The sequence below is a fragment of the Takifugu rubripes genome, chromosome 16, assembly GCF_901000725.2.
Source record: "Takifugu rubripes chromosome 16, fTakRub1.2, whole genome shotgun sequence".
NCBI classification, from domain to species: Eukaryota; Metazoa; Chordata; class Actinopteri; order Tetraodontiformes; family Tetraodontidae; genus Takifugu; species Takifugu rubripes.
In genome coordinates, this window is record NC_042300.1 from 6,048,910 (window position 1) to 6,067,687 (window position 18,778).

At 42.2% G+C, this 18,778-nt stretch overlaps 1 protein-coding gene across 2 annotated transcripts in view; it reads left to right on the forward strand.

Moving 5' to 3' along the window:
- Positions 1-18,778, forward strand: part of plcb1l (phospholipase C beta 1-like) — a 68,233-nt gene that overhangs the window by 26,440 nt on the left and 23,015 nt on the right. For both annotated transcript variants that reach the window (XR_003891167.1, XM_003971525.3), the window contains exons 4-9: positions 10,717-10,857; positions 10,939-11,018; positions 13,639-13,692; positions 15,616-15,691; positions 16,671-16,771; positions 17,485-17,651. Coding sequence is in view for 1 of the 2 variants with exons in the window: in XM_003971525.3 (XP_003971574.2) it covers positions 10,717-10,857; positions 10,939-11,018; positions 13,639-13,692; positions 15,616-15,691; positions 16,671-16,771; positions 17,485-17,651 (619 nt within the window). In the remaining variant the exon portion in view is untranslated. The remainder of the gene's footprint in view (positions 1-10,716; positions 10,858-10,938; positions 11,019-13,638; positions 13,693-15,615; positions 15,692-16,670; positions 16,772-17,484; positions 17,652-18,778) is intronic.

Below are 18,778 nucleotides of genomic sequence, written 5' to 3' on the forward strand. Positions count from 1 at the left end.
ACACTTGTTGATATATCTGAGTCTCAATGTTTTCAATGTGGCCCAAGTTGGTGCGAGTAACCATCGTGCTGCTCAACAACTCAATAACTTCCTTTCCTGCACTTTCGGGATTTTTTCATGCAGCTATGCCATAGGATTGTTCCAGTTTGTGCTCCCAGTGACAGGGTGGTCTGTACAGGTGACACCTACGATAAGCACCAGACATTTTGACTCCAAAGAATTTAAAATCCAGGTTTTCTAGAGCAGTTTACTCTTGAAGTTGAAATGAACATCAATAAAAGTATAGTACAGAGAATGACCTCACCTTTTTCTTCATCTCACCAACCTATTTCCCTCATTACAGTGTCCAGGTGCATGTTCTTTTTGCGTTACACAAAGGTAATCCTAACCCATACCTGAGGGTCTTGCAATTTAGGACCCACAATTGGACACAAATGTCTACTTCCTGTTAACTAAGCAGATTTCTACTAAATATCTAGGAAACAAAAGACCTCAGGTTAGAGTCCCAGCAGAGTCTCTATGTTGTGTGACATGGGGTAAGAGTGCAGCTCATCTGGGTGGACATGGGTGCGATAGAAAAATGCATAAGGAAATTAAACCATTGTTGGTCAACAGTAGTTTGTTGCGTTCAGCATAATCAAAGCTAATATAATCTCACTGAGAGCATTTTATTCACTGCTAGAAATAAATGATAGAGGCACTGCTGGGACTAGAACCCAGGATCTCCTGTTTACTAGACTTTGACCGACTAAGTCACAGCAACATGTGTGTACAACTTTTGAAAGACATTTTAACAAATAGCAATGAGCACTAAGAGTGCCAACTATTCCAAACGATGTTTAAGAGTTGAATCCTCACACAGACTTTGGTTTCACTTTGGTCTGGGATCAGCGTAGTGAAGCAGCATGAATATTAAGTGTAACTTGAATACAACGCTGACTCTTAACTTACTATCAGTCAGTGTCCAGCATTCCTACTATCAACTGATCCTGGTCGCTTTCTAGCTGCTTTTCCATGTGGGATCCTCAGTGTTCCACAGTCAGTATTGAACCAGGATCTCTTTTGCAGCAATCAGGTAGGATAACTAAAAAAAAAAATCATTAACTTGTGCAGAGGTGTTTGAGTACATATGGGATTTAACTCACAACCTATATTGTTGTATTCATAAGCAAGAAATTAATATTATAGTCTCATTGATCCAACATTCCGATCCATTCCATTCCATTTTCCAATGCTTGTCAGGGTTTGGAGGCAGCAGGGTAAAATGAAAAAGGAAGACAGCTGTGCCACTCAAAAATATACAGTACATCTTGCACATTAATCTTAAGTGGTTGTGCGCTGTCTGATAGGTATGTTACTATGGAAACCAGGAGGCTGAGAGGACCATCATAAACCGAAGTCGTTGTGAATCATAGGAGCAGATAGAGGTGACAGAAATGATCACATCAACCACTAATTATTTCTGTTGCCATCTCGAAAAATTCACACCTCTGCTTTCTCCATCTTTGCCGCTCCATTAAACTTTTTTTAGGGAGAAAAAAAATGTTTTCGTCAATGTCGCCATTTGTCTTAGTGGAGTAAATGTTGTTTCTGTTGAACAGTTAAGTCAAATATGAATTTTTGCCAAAACACATAACAAATTTTTCAATTTCATTCATTCTGCCTTTCCATTAAGCCCCTAATTGAGCAAAGATGCATCTTTTATGGAACCTTAGGGCTGTTTCTATTTTAATTCTACTGAAAGATTCTTTTCAAGATTCCAGAGATGATAGTTTTTGAAGCAAATGTGTGAAAGGACCTACGATTGAAACTTCTAATCAGCCCTAATTTATCAACTATCAAAAATAGCAGCAGAAATGTTAATGAACATTGATCGTTTAGATTGTAGATATGACATCATTTAAAAAAAAAAAACTGAGCCAACAGTTTCAGTAAAATAAACCTACAGATGGGCTCTGAGGCTTTACTATTTATCTTTTACATGATTCCCATCTCGGTTTTATTATCAGTTTATTCTTAGCAGACACAGAAATTAGCTATTTTGTGAGTGAGGGCCAGACTAAGAGAGGACCTGATTGCTGCTGCTGTGGTGAAATTATTCAGCTCCTAACATCATTAATAAGAGAGGTGACATTGGGGGACATATTACACAGGAATGTCTGTGTGTATGATGGGGGTTGGGGGGGTTGGGTTTAATCCGAAGACATAAAAAAGACAGGTGACCTTTTTTACTCCCGCTAACTATCCTTTCCGAGCTCACAAGCGTGCCAAGGACTTAATTAGTTTTCGGAAGTAAATCTGAGAGGCGTCAGTAAAGAAAATGCTGCTGTGCTGCCGACCAAGCCGCTGCTTTAGATTATTTCCTGCCAGAGCAATTGGTGGGAGATGGCAGATTTTTATTCTCTTATGTTTTTCCGCTTTAATTGTGTGCGGCGAACGTGTCTGAGAGCACAAACCTAGGGCAGCTTTTTCTTGAGTAATTTCACTTTCATTTGTCTCTTCAGATAGATCCATTATTATTCTCGGAGCATTTGTTTGGGCCGGAATGTCGGTTCTCTTCCAACACTCTCACCATGCTCTCAGGAGAGCACGTGCACTTAACAGTAGGCTAGTTGTTAGATTCTTCCAAAACATATCTCTTATATGGTTTTGTTTCTTCAACCTTAACACCTCAAGGAGAACCACCTTATATGCTCAGAGCTACCTTGAATTTGATTACATTTTTTACCTACTGTGTGAGAAAATATCAATATTTCTATAATCTTATATATTTCTGATGTATTTAGAAATTAAGGAAAATCATCCACGAGCAAACCTCAGCTTCAGAAAGTCGTAGATTGAACTAACAATATTTATTTCTATGATCTTCTTCTGCAGTTACACTAATGTCTTTAATTTTCCTTTAGGACAAACAATAAATAATAAACAGAAGCATTCTGTTTGATCCGTAACACGCAGGTAACAGCCCATAAACCCACACAACCCGCTGCAGTGACACATTCGGCCATTCTCACACACCCACAGCTTCCTCAATGTACAAAGTCCAGAGCATGAATTTACTTTAGAGGTGTCACATTTATCAGCTCAGTGTTGTCCCAGTGCACACAGTCCAAACAATAAATCTCACCGATATTCATTTTCATGCTTCCAACTTTCTGTCTGCAGCATGAATAAAAAGACCCAACCGGTAATAATAGTGAACTATATAACGTGCATTCCACCAGTAACATTCAGCACTGCACACCTGTGGCACCTTTGGAAAGTATTATCCTCAAACAGAGACTTATCCAAGTTAATTCTGTGAAGGTTTGACAATAAAGGAAAAATGTCTGCAAGCAGCTAAAAAAAAGCAGGGTGAAAGGTTCCCCAGATAATCAGCTGTTCTGGATTGCCTTTTTTTTTCTAATCATGCGGCAGGCATTTTGTCTAGACACATCTCCTGACCTGTCATTGGAAACCGAGACAGGCTAATTAAACCTGGTGCTTCTGTTGTCTGGCACAGAATAACCATGGACCGATAATCATCTTTTATCAGAGTTCAGTCACAGCGTATCAAAGGCAATCACGCACAGAGGCTCGTAACACATCAGTGTGTTGATTCCTATCATCACGCTTGTTATTAATGCCGTGCCATTTCGAAATTAGCTGTCCACAGATCAAGTACAAACCCTGGGATTAGATGACCATGTGCGCATGTTTAACATCTAAAAGGTGGTTTCGACATTCGGTAACGGATCAGGTGCGATACTGAACGGGACGTTATGTGCGGGGAGGGGGGGTAGCTGGTTTTGGGTAACTGGCATCGCCAGGCCTGGCAGATGGTCTGCTGGTGAAGGAACAACAAAGTAATGATGGCAGAAGGCTAAATGATTACATACAGATAATAAATCAAAATTAGTATGGTGTGATGTTTGCTGAGTTCTTCAGAGATCCAATTAGGCTTGTTTATACAAATGAAAACATATTTTCATCCGTCTGTCTGACATTGTCGCTGCTAATCAGCTGTTTCTTTTGAGAAGACCTGACCAGACCGTAGAATCATAGAAAACTGGAAATTTTGCATGAGTCATGCTCATTCTTGTGAGATTCACCAGCTAAATCCATTTTGGTCAGATTATTATGGATGGCACTGGCATTCAGCTCTGCTCAGCGTCACCCTCAGAGTAAAAAGCATGTTGCAAGTTGGGTTTTTTTTTTTTCCAAAAGTATGGCATCAGGAATAGATGGCAAGAATGGAAACTGCCAGAAGGAAAGAACATATGCCCCTTCCTTGAAACAGCAGCAGTGGCAGAGCATCCACAGCTCCAAGGCTGCACCATGCCAACAGGGACCTTCATAAATTATTTACTCTTGGACCCCACTGTGGACATTTTCCCTGCAGAGCCTCGCTCCATGTGACTTCTGGGTAGGGGAAGGATGCCAGCGCCGTGAGGCCGCTTTGGGGGAACAAAAGGGTTCGCCTGCAGAACAGAAAGTGAAATCAGGCTGTGAAATATCCACGTTAGAAAGCAGCAGGAAGGACAACAAAGTGTACCGCATGAAAAGGCCTCATAGGCACAGGGTTCTTTTGATGAAAAGAGGGGGGGGGGGGGGGGGGTTGGGGTTATTGGCAGTTTAGGAGCACTGTTATTTTCAGCATTTCGCCTTGACAAGTCGAGCGTTTCTCTAGCTGTGAAATGGGACTCACAAATTGTGAGAATTACACGCAATGTTTGTGTCTTCTTGGGTGTATTTTATTAACGTCTATTAGCGTCCATCTCCACAGAGTCACTTAGAGAGGAAAATAGGAGGAAATTTCATTGTCTGTCTGAAAGATGGACAACAAATCCATTTCCGTTCGTCGCAGCACCAACTGTGTTTATTAAAGGCTGTGTGGGTGCACATGCATCTGTGCCTTTCTCTATGCCAGTGCATGTGCATGTGTTGCTTCCATGTGTTTCTCTTCTGTACTGTATGTACCAATTGCTGTCACCAATGTACATGTGCCCAGGCCTGCCTGGGCAAAATTAGAGCTTATGCATTTCTACAGGATAATTACTGTATTTATGCACCTGCAGGTTTGTTGGTTTCTGGTGTTCCGGATCTTTTATTCGTTATTACCAACCTTGAGAGACTGAAAATTGATGGGTGTCTCTAACAGACCCACGCTTGTGAACTTAAAATTGATGAGAAACTTCTGTAGAGCGATGCTTGGTGTGATGACCAAAACACCCATGGTATGTTCAGGTGCAGCAACTGTCCTTTAAGAAATCATAAAATAAGCAAGTTTCATCATGTCGCAACTGTTTCTCATTTGCGTAGGAATTATTTACCGACATTCCAGTACAGACTTTTTAACAGCACTGCACTCCCACTTCTGCTCGTTGAATAGAAATGCTGAGCTTGTGAGTCAGAGTGGCTGATTATTTTCTCCAGTTGGTGTGTGTGGTGTATCTGAGGTCAGCTCCTTCCTCTCGGTGCCACCGCTTCCCTGTCTCCTCGATGTGAACTCAGCCAGAGAGAACAAGTGCATGCCAGGTACACTCCTTCCACCTCATCAAACCTGCCCCTTGCCCTCTCTGTCTCTCCGTCTTTCTTTCACAATGATTCACACAGTGGCTTCTCATCAGTCATGCAGTCACATGCAACAAGTGTGTACATGCTATATGTACATGCATACATATTTATTTCGTTTCAGAAAGTGAGAGAAAGGGGAAAAAAGTTGGACGCATCTCCCTCACATGAGCCGTGTTCTGCCATGTTAAGTTTCCTCTTAAATGATGTCAGGGTTTCTTTATTTCTGGACTTTGCAAGAATATGCCTTTTTATGTCTTTGGTGTTATTGATCTCAGACTGAAAGGGTTGTTAAACTGGCCTCATCTCATTGTGGTTTTGCATTGTGATTAGGGAAAGAGGAAGTTGTTAGCAAAGATTCCAACCTTTTCCCGCATTTCTATTTTAAATATAGTATAATAATATTTATTAGTAATATGGATTTTTCAAAAATGGACATTAAACATGTCTTTTAGCACCAACATACCCATTATAATTTATTCAAAAGACAAGTATAAGGGTCTTTATAGTTTTGTGAAACAAAATAGAATCTCTGCTTGTTTCTTTTGTTCACAAAAAATATATTATTTCATTGCCGCTCTAACCTAAGATACGTTTTACATGTTGGCTTTGCAGATCACCGAGTAAATCACTGAGTAAAGTTTAGTTTTATGATGATCTTGTACACTCACCAAGACATTTTATTAAAGCCTGTAGCAACTAGTATCAAATTATTTAAAAAATGAGCATGAAGGTCCATCAAACGGTTTGTGCAATCAATTGAAAATGATCAATTGGCCCAAATCAATTGCCCGAATCCTGACTGTGACAGGACAGTTGGGTCCAGTAGTTTTCTTGTAGGAAGTATAAAACCCTCACAAGCATGAGAAAGAGATAAATAAAGACTGAGAGAGAGAGGGGTTGCAGCAGGATAGTTGGAAGTGCTGACATTTCCATTGTGACCAATTCAAGCTATTCAGGTGGAAGTTAACTGCTGTCAACATGTCTTTGTTCCCAATGAAGGATGAGTTTCTGCTCAATGGTGCAGAAGCACAAATTGATTTTTATGTGCAGAATGGAAGAAGTCGTCCTAAAAGTGAACCACAGGGTATCGTATTATTGCACATCCAACTGGCAGAAGGGTCAAATCAATAAATAATATTTTTATGGCACATCATCAAACTAAAATTAAGGGAATAATCATTTTCTGAATTTCCTGAACTCCCTGCCGTCAACCCGCCACCTCTCATTTAATTTAATACTTTGGAGTGTCATTGAAATGCCCCTGTTGAAGATAGAGAAGATGGACTAGTTAAGATTATGCGAGCAGCCTCCCACACATTTTCTGGACTGTTGCTTCAACACACAAACATCAGTAATATTCTTGTTGAAAAAAAGTGTTTTCAAGCTGAACAAATGTTGTAATCTGATTGTGTGATACTCTAAACCCTTAATCAGATACCAGAAATTCAAAGAAAGCTATTTCCTCATCTTCTGGTGCAGGGCAAATACTGTTTAAATATGTTTTCCCTGTCTACACATAGCCTCAGCACACCGCTTAGCATTCCTCCTTTGTGTTTACTGATGCTTTATTTATGGACGGTTGCCAAAGCAGCTTCATTACAGGAAAACCAGATGGAGTATAAGAAAAAAAGTGGCATTTTAAGTTATTTTGCATCATTGCAGTGCACACAAACAGCATCAGACTACTTTCCCATAGTCTCTCTGGCTTTGTTGCAGAGACTCACATAAAAATCCAAGTTTGTGCACTCTTCCATCCATACTGTGGTCAGCGATACATCACATGACAGCTGACTGATGAAGCCCTGACCTTTCGCTCCTGGCCTTGTGAAACCATGGTGGTCTGCATCCGCTGACACACGAGTGCTACACTGACTTATGACCATGTGGGCGAGGAATAAAATGTAGGAGAGACACAGAGTCTTGCAGATCAGGGGATAAAAGTGGGAGGAGGATAACAGGGCATGGGGAGACGGATGCCCCAGAATCAAAGGCTCCCTTATGATCCGTCTCTCTGATTCCGTCACATCTTCCATTTTATCCCCAGCTCCTCTCCATGACATTCTTTGATCATTTTTAACAATGCAGTGGTGTTTGTGAGCATATGTGTGGTATTTGTCCTCAGACTTTGTCCTCAGTGTGTACACACTGAATATCCTTAGCCCCGAAAATGTTGTGGTTTTAAGTTAAACCTCTGAACTATAAAGCCGTAAGATGAGTTGACCGCTTAAAGATTGGGACGTGTGAGGCTTCTGCCGTTGATGCTGAATTAAAAAGACCCTTTGATGAGTAGAAGCGCTTTAAAGAACTGAACATGGTGGTGTCACCCTGCAGCAGCAATTCACCTTGCTTTGAAATTCCCCACTGTGAGGCTAAGAAGCTTGAGTTTTTAAAAAGAGTTTGAGTTTCTTTGTTTGTAAGTCTACTTGGCTATGTGTGTTTCTCCACACAGCTTCTTCAAACCATGTAGCTGCGGGGCTGAGTAAATGTGTGTTTGCAGTTGTTTTTAAGTGCCCTCATTTCCCACTTCCCCATTGACACCGATGCAGCGATGTCAGCATCATTTGCATAAGAGGACATAAAACCCAAACAGATGCTGGTAGCTGTATACTCGAAGAATGTGACGTCCAAAACTCCATATCATGTACTTTTTTATTATTATTTGCCAGAAAAAGTGGCTTCCATTTCTAATGGGATCAAAGTTTTAGGGCTCTTTTCCTCTGTCTGGTTTACAGTATGAAGCAGCCAATGTTTAAAACATGCTCTGTAAATGCAGCGTGACCTTCTTAAATAAATGACTACATCGCCTGGAGTGGATCTCAAATTAGCTTTGCTCTGGGTGAAATGCTCTGTGGACTTTTAGTCTTATGGTTGATAAAAAGTTAGCACTTGTGACAGCCAATACACACACACACTCTTTCATGCAACAGTAAATAGTTACCTATTTACACAGACACCAAGGCACCAAAGTGCACTTGTGTACAGAATGAGAATATCATCATGTTTCTTGTCTTTCGTTTTTTTAATGTGCCATTTTTCAATCTCACAAAAAAACTTGTAACATCAATATCTCCACCAGAGACACCTTCATTGATCTGGCCATTGGTCACTTTTTAAATATCTATTATGTATTATTTATTTCAAGCAACCTTGTGCGCCACAAAGACGATGAAATATTTTTAACTGCAACATTTCTGCTTCATCTGCCCGACCCGTTCGGGTTTCTAAAGTGGATCGTGTGGCATCTGCCGCCACGTCACCCACACATAGGAACCTGTGATTAAAGGCAACTGTTTGGTGGCATGTGCGTAGGTAGCAGAGTCTGCATCAATCATTCATATTGGCATTTCCTTTGATCTGGGCTCCACAGCATGTGCATTCAATCGTGGCTGCATCCTGATTTGTTCTTACTTGAGCGCAGTTTGCACACGTATAGATTTGCGTCTGCACGGGTGCTGCAGGTTTAATGACCTGTGTGTTTCCCTTTGCCAATTTGAATTCTTTGTCTGGTGCCTGGCTGAGTGTGAAACAGGTAGACAGGTAGTAAGTAATGTTAAAAGAGGAAGTCTTTTCCTATAGGTGCAGTTCCACCCGAGCACTAGAGATCGAGAAACGTTCCCACACGGCAGCTGCTGATAGAGACTTCTCATAATACTCACTCACAACAGCATCACATTCAGATTGTAAGGAGCCTGTAAGTTTTCCCTCCTTATAGGCTGCTGTCTTTATTGCCCTTCTCTTCCCTGACATCAGCTCATTTATCCCTCATTACTGCTGAAACTTCTCCAGCTGATGTGCTGTTGGCGCTGTGTGTTGCCTCCCAGGTCGTCTTTGCACTGACCACTGACGAGAAGATGAGCCGTTAGCTCAGCTAATGGCAACAATAGCATCAATTGCATTGATGTTGATTCACTGCGAGATATGAAATATGCATCGAGACGTCATCTCTGCTGGTCTCGGATGCCTTTTTGCCTTTGACAGTGTGCCAAAGCGTCCCAGGATAATTTGGGTATGACGGGTTTTAGCCAGTTAAGTGTTTTTTATCCCTTGGTTGATGTGGGTGGGGCCCTTTTGAATATATGAGAGGATCATGATGGATTCTTGCTCAAGTCAGCACTTTGTTTTCGATTGATTGGTGGTGAGGCTCTGGACGGTGCAACTCTCACGGAATCAGTGTGACTCATCAGCAGATCCCAGACCAGTAGAAATCAACGATTTGTGTAATGGGTGCAGTGAGTCATGTGGCCCTGTACTCCTCTACAAATACCAATGAGTGATAAATTCCGGGATGCAGGGGGAATGCGCAGTCTCCGAAAAGTTCAGTGTGATAATTTGCACCTTCCACAATTTGATCAGGATTGTGAGGAACACATAGAGGACATTCATCATCGTGACACAGGGCACCAATGCGCTTTGTTTGATAGGTTAAATTAGAGGGAGCTCATTTGCTTCTGCTGCTAAATGCTTTAAAGCCCTTTTTTGTTGTGTTAATTAAGCTGCAGCAACCATTTTGTATGGCGCTTGAGTACTGGACCGCAAAGGAGAGAAGAAGTTCATTATTATTCCTGTCTTGGACCTCAGAGGCTTTTATACTTGCTTTTCATATGTTTTACACCAAAGATGAGCTGCTTAAATAAATTTGCACCGCATTAGTCGAGGTTTAGTTTCCTTTTCCTTTGAGTTGAGAGCAGCTTGTGTTTTGTCTCCAAAACACCCTTATATAGCTCGCTGAATTTCATAGACAATGAAAGCTGGAAAATAACAGCAAGCCCAACAATTGCCTCTCTCAAAGCCAATTGATTTATATTTAAGGAAAAGTGTTTCAAAATATCATAACATGTTCCTCTGTCTGAGCACATTTTCATGTCTCGCTTGCTTGCTGCTTTTATGCTCTGGAGTATGGAATCCTCTGGTGGCACCAGGATTAACTGAGGCCTGGAGCTGTCTCACCTTGAGCCGCCCTCTCTCCCAAACAAATGACCCTTCATTAATCACAGAAGTCAGCTTTCACACCAAACTCTGGCACCTCTTGTCTGACTTCAGTGCCATGACATGGTCATTTGCATTTCAAAGCTGTATCCTATTTCCTCAGCGGTCGGGACCTCAGTTGTTTAACTATTATATGTTTGATCAGCTTTTTTTTTGTCTTTGTTTTGTTCTCAGGAGGCCAAGCTGCGGGAGCTGCTGGATGTCAGCACCCTGGCAGGGAAGATGGAGAACAGGATGCTGACAGTGGTGACTGGACCTGACATGGTCAACATCACCTATCTGAACTTCATGGCCTTCCAGGAGGAAACAGCCAAGGTAAATATTCAGAGCGATGACGTGTAGACCAATTATGCATTCAAATATATTTACAGACAGTTAAATTTTACTTCTTTGCAGGAATGGGCAGAGGAACTTTTCAACCTCGCATCTAATCTGTTGGTACAGAACACATCCCGAGAGGCATGCCTCGAGAAAGCGTATGTCATCCAAACACACAAACACATGCTTTCATGCATGAGTCACTCAAAGTTTACCCCATGAATCCTGAGAGGAAAATGCAAATCAGGTCTGCTCTGAAAAGGTTGTCACATCATGTTTGTCTTGTGTTTCACGGAAAAGGCAACAGCAGGAAAAAAAGCAAATCAACATAGGACATTTTTTTCAAACGCACCTACGTAACTGTAAATAAACACGTGGATCACATATATGTGCAACAAATCCATATGGGCCGTGCTCTGCTTAAACACAAACTTAAAAAAGAGGTATGATGTTGCTTTTCACAGCTCCACAAGGCAGCCTGAGGCTTTGAGCCTACAAAGGGCACTGTACCTCTGTACCATTGGTGCAGAGCGTAAGAGGGGGGAAAGCAGACAGGAAGAGCGCCGGGAGAGAAATAAAACAGCTGGAAATGTGTGAAAGTTCATGAACTTTGCTCTGCATCTTAGCGGGATTTTCCTTTCCTCTGTGTGCGAGTACATCTGTCAGAAGCTCTACACAATCGCATCGTTGACACGTTTCAGAACCTGATCTGAGCCCCTTTTGGTGCCAAATCCAGTTTCTCCATTGACGGGCTGGATTAAAATGCAATGCAGTTGCTCCTGGTAGATTTTTGATCACTCCCTACTCTTCTAGGTCGTTTGATATCCATCATTTTACAGTCACAGTCTATTTACAACTGAAAATGATGTGTTCCACACCAGTGCTTTATTGCCATTATTCAGTGATGCTGTTACTGTCAATATGCCACCACATGGCACTCTTAATGTTGATGCCCTGTTAATGCCCCAATGCATCATTTCTATTTTGACTCTGATACTGTAAAAAGGGTGCCCAGAAGCATCATTGGGTTTGGCTGCCTATTTTTTACTGTCTTTCTTATTTCCCCTGTTGCATTGAGTCTCTAAAAACCTTTTATTTTGAGACTGGAAATCACTCACAAACACAGATTTATCACCAGGTGTAACGACTGGAAGGATATCAATTTAACCTCGCTACTATATTAACCATCACCTTTTACCTCCCGACAATGCATCATGTGTCTAGGAAGACCCTTATTACCAGCAATTATTCGCACAGTACCCATAATCTTTTGTAATAATTGCATGTAACAGCTGTCTTCATCAAATTCCTATTGTTCTGCTCTGAGCTGCTATGTTGCTCACAGCTGATTTACATGTATATAACTGACCGGGTGAAGCTCATGCAGTGCAACTAAATATAAATCTACATTTAAAAAAATTATGCTCAGCTCTGCTCATAACAACTCCCAGCTTCCCTGATGTTTATCTGTGAACAGAAGCCATTAACTCGCTCCCCCGAGGAGCCATATTGACTTCTGAGACAATGAAATCCGCCATTGACCACGAAGTGCACAGGGATTTGAATGAAATCGAGTCACACAGGTTTGACAGCCGTGCTATCCGCTCACAGCGCCAGCTGCTGTGTGCCATTTGCTGACAAATAAGGCGATTCTTTGTAGCACAGCCACTACTAAAACATGGATGAACTTCCTCTCAGTAGATGAGCTTCAACATGTCGGTTATTCTCAGGCTCACAAGCTGTTAAAGCTGTAATACATTTTTTAGGGCAGGGGAGTTAGATGGAGAACTTTCCAGGCTACAGGAAACAGGCCATTACTGTGTCTCCTCAAATGTTCTCATCAGTTCAATTCAATTAGGCTGAGGATATTCTCTGGATTGTGTTTCTTTTTGCAATGGCCATTCAATTTAGCGCACATCTGCTCCGTAAAGCTGTATACCTTTCACTGGGATTCGCTGGAATAGTGTGTCAGCAGAATCACGACCTCCATTTGCAGCATCATTTTGATCTGGACAGATCCAGAAGTGAACTTGAGTGCTGCACCGAGACAGTAACAGCAAGGTGGATTCCTGTTGACAAGAGAACGGCCTGTGAGGGCCTGTAAGAGTGCAAGACCCCCCTATCCTCTGATGTAATAAATAAAATAACAATGGTATGTTTTAGCATTTGAGGTATTCTTAAATTAGCATTAAAGAAAAGTTGAGGCAGGAAAAAAGAGAAACTATTCATTGAAAGAGGGTTGGTCAAGTTTTCCCTGATCATAAATAATGCAGGCCGTCGTAAGGCAGATGAATGCACCAGGAAGCACCAAGCCCTCTCTTTCTGTCCCCCTCCTGGGGTTTTTCCCCCCTTTCCTCAAAGAAAAAAGGAAAAACCTATTCTGGTCCGGTTAACTATTACAATTACCAGTGCCTCTGCCTGTGGCATCCAGTCTGCCCCATAAAGTGGACACCGTAATGGATATTAATTATTAGCTAGAAGCCACTTAAAGCCCAGCCTGTAATGAAGGCTCCTGTTGCAGTTACGCTATTTATAGATCTCTCTATGTTGCTAGCAGCATGGTCCGCTCCTACCAGCCCAAGATTGCAGAGATTAGCCACAATCTGACAAAGCTAGCTATTTTCATCATGTGCAACGAGCTCCTCAGACAGTTGGTGCCGCAGCACCGAAGCTCTACTTTGTGTTTTTTCGCAGTGTGCTGAAATATTGTAATAATAAAACTGATATTGTAGCCCACACAAACAAGCTTTTGATAACATGTGGACATGTTTAATACAGGTACACTCGACTGAAGCTGCAGCTAAACCCTGAGGGCCGAATTCCCATCAAGAAGTAAGTACAAGCAACTCATCCCGGCTCTCTTCTCTAGTATTGATCAACACATTTTTTTTGTGTTTTCTGCAAGGAAGATCCTCTGTATCCATTTGTGCCTTTATTAAATCCTCTCTTCATTTCCCCTTTTTTTATCTACTTGTGTGTAAGATACGTGGGAGACAAAGACAGCGCCAGAGATACCCTCAAAATGTGCCAGTATGTGCCGTGCCCGACACATTTGGGCACGTTTAGAAATTTTGCTATAAGCTGTTTGTAAAGCCTCCCCCCAACCCCTCCGCCATCACGACTGCTCAGATTCAGTTTTCAGGCAAGCAACTGTGCACTTGTGTGATAATCTCCCATAGAGTCACAGAGGGAAACAGTGGGTGTCATCACAGAGTGGAAGAGAGACACTCCTTGCCGTTTAGGGAATTAACCTCCTCACTGGGAGGACATGTCAGCTTGACTAATGTCAGCTTGACAATGCTATCCCGCAGAGCATGCAGTATTCGCACATGGATGCGCACACGCATACCTTTACATGTAATTAAGGCCATCCAAGGCTAAATAGCCAGCAGTGTCTGGAGTTCACTGCAGTAAATCTCATTTAATATGTACGCATGTGCATGTGTACTGGAATAAAACATGGGAAAGGAGCTAAACCAGGCCGTCAAAGGATTAACGAGACATATCCTGTATCTGGAGAAGAGAGAAAAAAGAAGGGAAAATATTAAATTGCATGAGAACTTCAGGGAGACCAGGCTGGTAAAAAGATGGTGGATGGCTGACGTTGCAAACAATTTATCACGTGTGGTTTATGTATTCAGCCGTGTCGGACTGCCACCGTTGAATCTGGTGAGATGGGACAAGCGTGGGAAGAATGGCGATGGTTGTAATGGATTGGAATGGAAGTGGTAAATGGTCCTAAAAAAGGAAATGTGATAAAAGATTAGCAGCAGTACCACACTTTTAGGGGTGCAAATTTTCAAGCGAAGAGCATGCTGCAATATGACTGATGAATAATATGAGGTCCTCTTAATTCCTCTCAGCAAATGTTTTCCAGTTGAAGTTCTGTGGAGCGAAATGAACAAAACAGCCCAAATTTGACTGTTGTTTGAGGTTTTTCTATTATTCACCACGCTGATGGCATTAAATGTGATGATGGTAACACTCGCTGCAGCTCCCAGATTACAACACCTCCTTCACTCCCAGAGCTTCATTTTCATTCAAGTGGGAGATTTTGCTTTAAACTCGTCTTGAGTGCGTGAATGTTCATTTTTATATTTGTATTCATCTACAGGCAATACAGTAGCTGTTCTGTTCTCCATCCGTATTATATTTCTGGATCTGCAACTAGAGAAAAATCATTCCATTTAATTTTGCTGTTCATTATGAGACAAACTGCCTGTGTGAAGTTGATATTTGGGGCAATTCTTTGCTGCTAGTTATGTGTCGTTTTTTAGCATCCGTAAAGATTATTTATGGCTGCTTTTCCTCCTCTGATTTCCTGCTAAGTGCCTTCATTTGAGGCAATTAATCTTTTTATATTTACATTATTACCCTATAATAGATTTGTGATTGTCTTTTTGATCATTCACACTGAACTCAGCCACTGTCTGTCTACCCGTGTGGCTCTTACACATGTGGGCCACATGTGGGTAGTGGGGCCCTGATTAAACAGATTTATTGACATGAAGTACTGTTAGTCGATCAAATCAAGCCAAGTGCAGATAAATAACCAGCCTCCATTAATTGTTTTAAAGAGGTGACAGTGGCTTTATATACAAGGTTGTTGTGACTATCATTTTTTTCTCTGGAGTCTGTTTTTATTTCTCTGCTTTAAAAAAATCAATTATTCTCAAGTAAAGCGCAAACGCTGTGATTAATCCAGTGATTTAATCCTTTTTTTAATCCTACAAGGCTTTTTTTCTGTCTTTGCAGCATCTTCAGGATGTATTCTGCAGACCGGAAACGAGTGGAGACGGCCCTGGAAAACTGCAACCTCCCTTCAGGAAGAGTGGGCATCGTCCATACGTTTCCTCCATTTTAGATCTTAGCGTTAGCATTTTTGTGGTCTTATTTTCTTCATGCCTGCCTAACCTCTGTTCTATCAGCGCTGCCATTGTAGTGTCGAAATGAATAGCTCTGGTGGGAGCGATAGAGATGACAAGATGTGTTTTATTGTTACCCCTTTTAGACGTCACTGGGGAGAAGCTGTCCCCTCATGCGCTGGGCTGTAAACACTCCCCCACCTCAGCAAACAGCTTCAAAATATGGCAGCAACAACTCCTTGCTAATGCACTTTGGGCCGCCTTCTCTATCACGCTACGTTCACACGTTAGATCAGACAAGGATGAGCATACGTACAGACACAGGATTAAAAAACACACACCAGCAGAGCAAACTATAGATAATTAGCACAGGGAGTGAGCGCAGGAGATAAAAATGGGTTGCTTTATGGAGGTCTTATGGGATTTGCTGTTGTTCCACTGTTGCTGGTAATTGCATCTAAATGATAGTCCTGTTAATCCTTCAAACACTTAAACACTCACGGCAGCAGCGCGCGCACGCTAGAGCTTGCACCAAGGTCTTTACAATGAATCACTGACTTTCAGCCGGGCCTGACCTGCCCATCCCTCCCCCCTGTGCATCCTTTTTCTCCCCCACTCTTCTCCAGTGTTTGCCTCTGCTCTGCATCTTGCTGTCCTGACGTTATTGCCTGCTGCTCAGCGTGCTGCACCTCCATCACACCTGTTTGGCTCTGATAACTCTATACAGTTCTTGCAGTCAAGGCGTTTCAGTTCAAGTCTCCGCGCTTTCATTGTGTTTAGGGTGGAATCAAGGGTGTGCAGACTTTAGTAGCGCACCATGTACAGCAGCGTGACAGATTTTACAGCTTGTCTTGACCACTTTCCTTGTAGATGTTTCAGTATTTTGTCTTTGGAGTCTGCTCCAGCAGACGTATGTGTGACCATCCATGCTGTCGTCTTCCACAGAATGACTCCATCCCACAAGAAGATTTTACCCCAGAGGTCTACAACATGTTCCTCAGCAATATCTGCCCTCGATCAGAGCTGGATCACATTTTTTCTGAAGTGTAAGAACCAATGTTCCCTTCTATTGTGGTTTTCTGCTGGGAAGCAACCATCTTTTCCATCTCCCCTCCCAAAACGAAACTGTCGGCAGTAGTAGCACAGTAATTTACAGATGGGACGTAATGTGCTAAACACCCTGAAACAGTGTCGCCCTCGACAGGCAGCCTGAGAACAGTGAAGGTGTAATACATGAAAGATTAATATTTCTTTGCAGGTATAAGACACCTGCTTCTGCCCATTAGTGTCATCATAAGCAGTTAATCCGCACAGGAAGGTGGTTTGTAATTATTCTGTAATCGCCCCAGCAGTGGCTGCTGGAGTCTGCCTTTGCGGCCCCTCGTGATGCCAAAGCAGCGCCCCCCTCGGCCCTGAGGGACTCCGAGGCAGCATGCCGGCTCAGCCAGGCCCAGTCAGAGTCATAGATTTTAATCACGGTTAAGTGAGAAGGCATTACAGCCAGGAGGATGAAACGATAATAACTTAGTGGAAGGGACATAATGCATTTTAATCAGGTTTTGTAATTTACTTTTGTAATTTACTCCACACAATATTTAATCCTGTGCCCCTTCTCATTCCTGTTTCCGTCTCCACATTTCTTTGGTTGACACTTTAATTACGTCTCATCTCCTCCATCATCTCCTCCTGCTTTCATCTTCAGTCCACAGTCCAACGTTGTTGTTGTTGTTTTAAACTCCTCCTTATCTCCTCTCCTCAGAGGGGCCAAGAGCCGACCATACCTCACGGTGGAGCAGATGACGGAGTTTATCAACTGTAAACAACGAGACCCTCGCCTGAATGAGATACTCTACCCCCCTCTCAAAGCAGAACAGGTCCAGCTGCTGGTGGATAAATACGAGCCCAACGCTTCGCTGGCACAGAAAGGTCAGCGGCTAAAATGTCTTTCAGTGCAAACACAAGCACATAAAATGCTTACACGTACACATAAACAGAACAAAACGCACCGTCAGCGGCAGTTTCCAGCCTCTGTGGCTCTTGTCGGCTGCAGGGTGACGCTGTAGACTCCGTGGTAACTGATGAACTGATAGAATCAACCGAGTGTTAGCTGTCACGTCAAGTGTCCGGCGTCAGGATTTGATGCAGCCTCAATGAGGGACGTGTCCAGCTAGCCTTAGTAACTTCAAATGAGTTCATCTAATTAGCTATGAAGGTGCACAAACAGTAGTATAAGTCCAAAAGTACAAGTCAGCATTATTAAGATATAACAGTTGCAATTTTAAAATGACAAAACTTTTATTAATTCTAATTTGTGATATAGCTTGAGGTTATTTGTCCCACTGCCAATACTATAGATGTCTTTATTCTGATTTTGTGCATCCACACCAATGATGACCAGGTAAATTAGGGCCTTGGATGTGAGATCTTAAGATTTCCCTTTGATTTGGTCTTCCAAGACCACTGTGGCTCTAGACAGACACTATAATAACTAAAAAAATGAACTATTTTTCACAAGTTGAATCGAATTAGTGACGCTAATGTCAAGAGTACCTTAATTCTCTGCTGTGCTGGTCCTTGAGTTTAGATTTTTGTCTCCAGGTGTCCACGTTGGTTCTCTCTCTGTCATTGCACATCCTATGTGTTGAATTTGGACCAACAGGCAGGCATGTAATCACTGTATGCGAGCAATTAAAATATAAGCCCTAAAAGTTGAATATTCAAACAGATAAATTACAATAATGGGCAGCATTAACGTCACATGAACGCCCTCATAAAAAGAAACAAGCTTTAGGTGTTGGATTCATCAGGAATGACAGAGAATAATTCATGAACAGCCGGCACGGATGTCAGCTGGGGATTCAGCAGTCTTGTTGTGCTTTTATGTTCTCTGTCGGTGGACACGGAGCAGCCAAATCTGGAAAACGCTCCAGATATCGTGGCTCAGGGATGGGCGGGCGCCAACAACGCTATCTGTGCTGGAAAGCATCTGAAAAAGCGCTGCCAAAGTGGGTGACAACACCACCTTGTTTTATCCTCAACCAAGTCCAAATGGT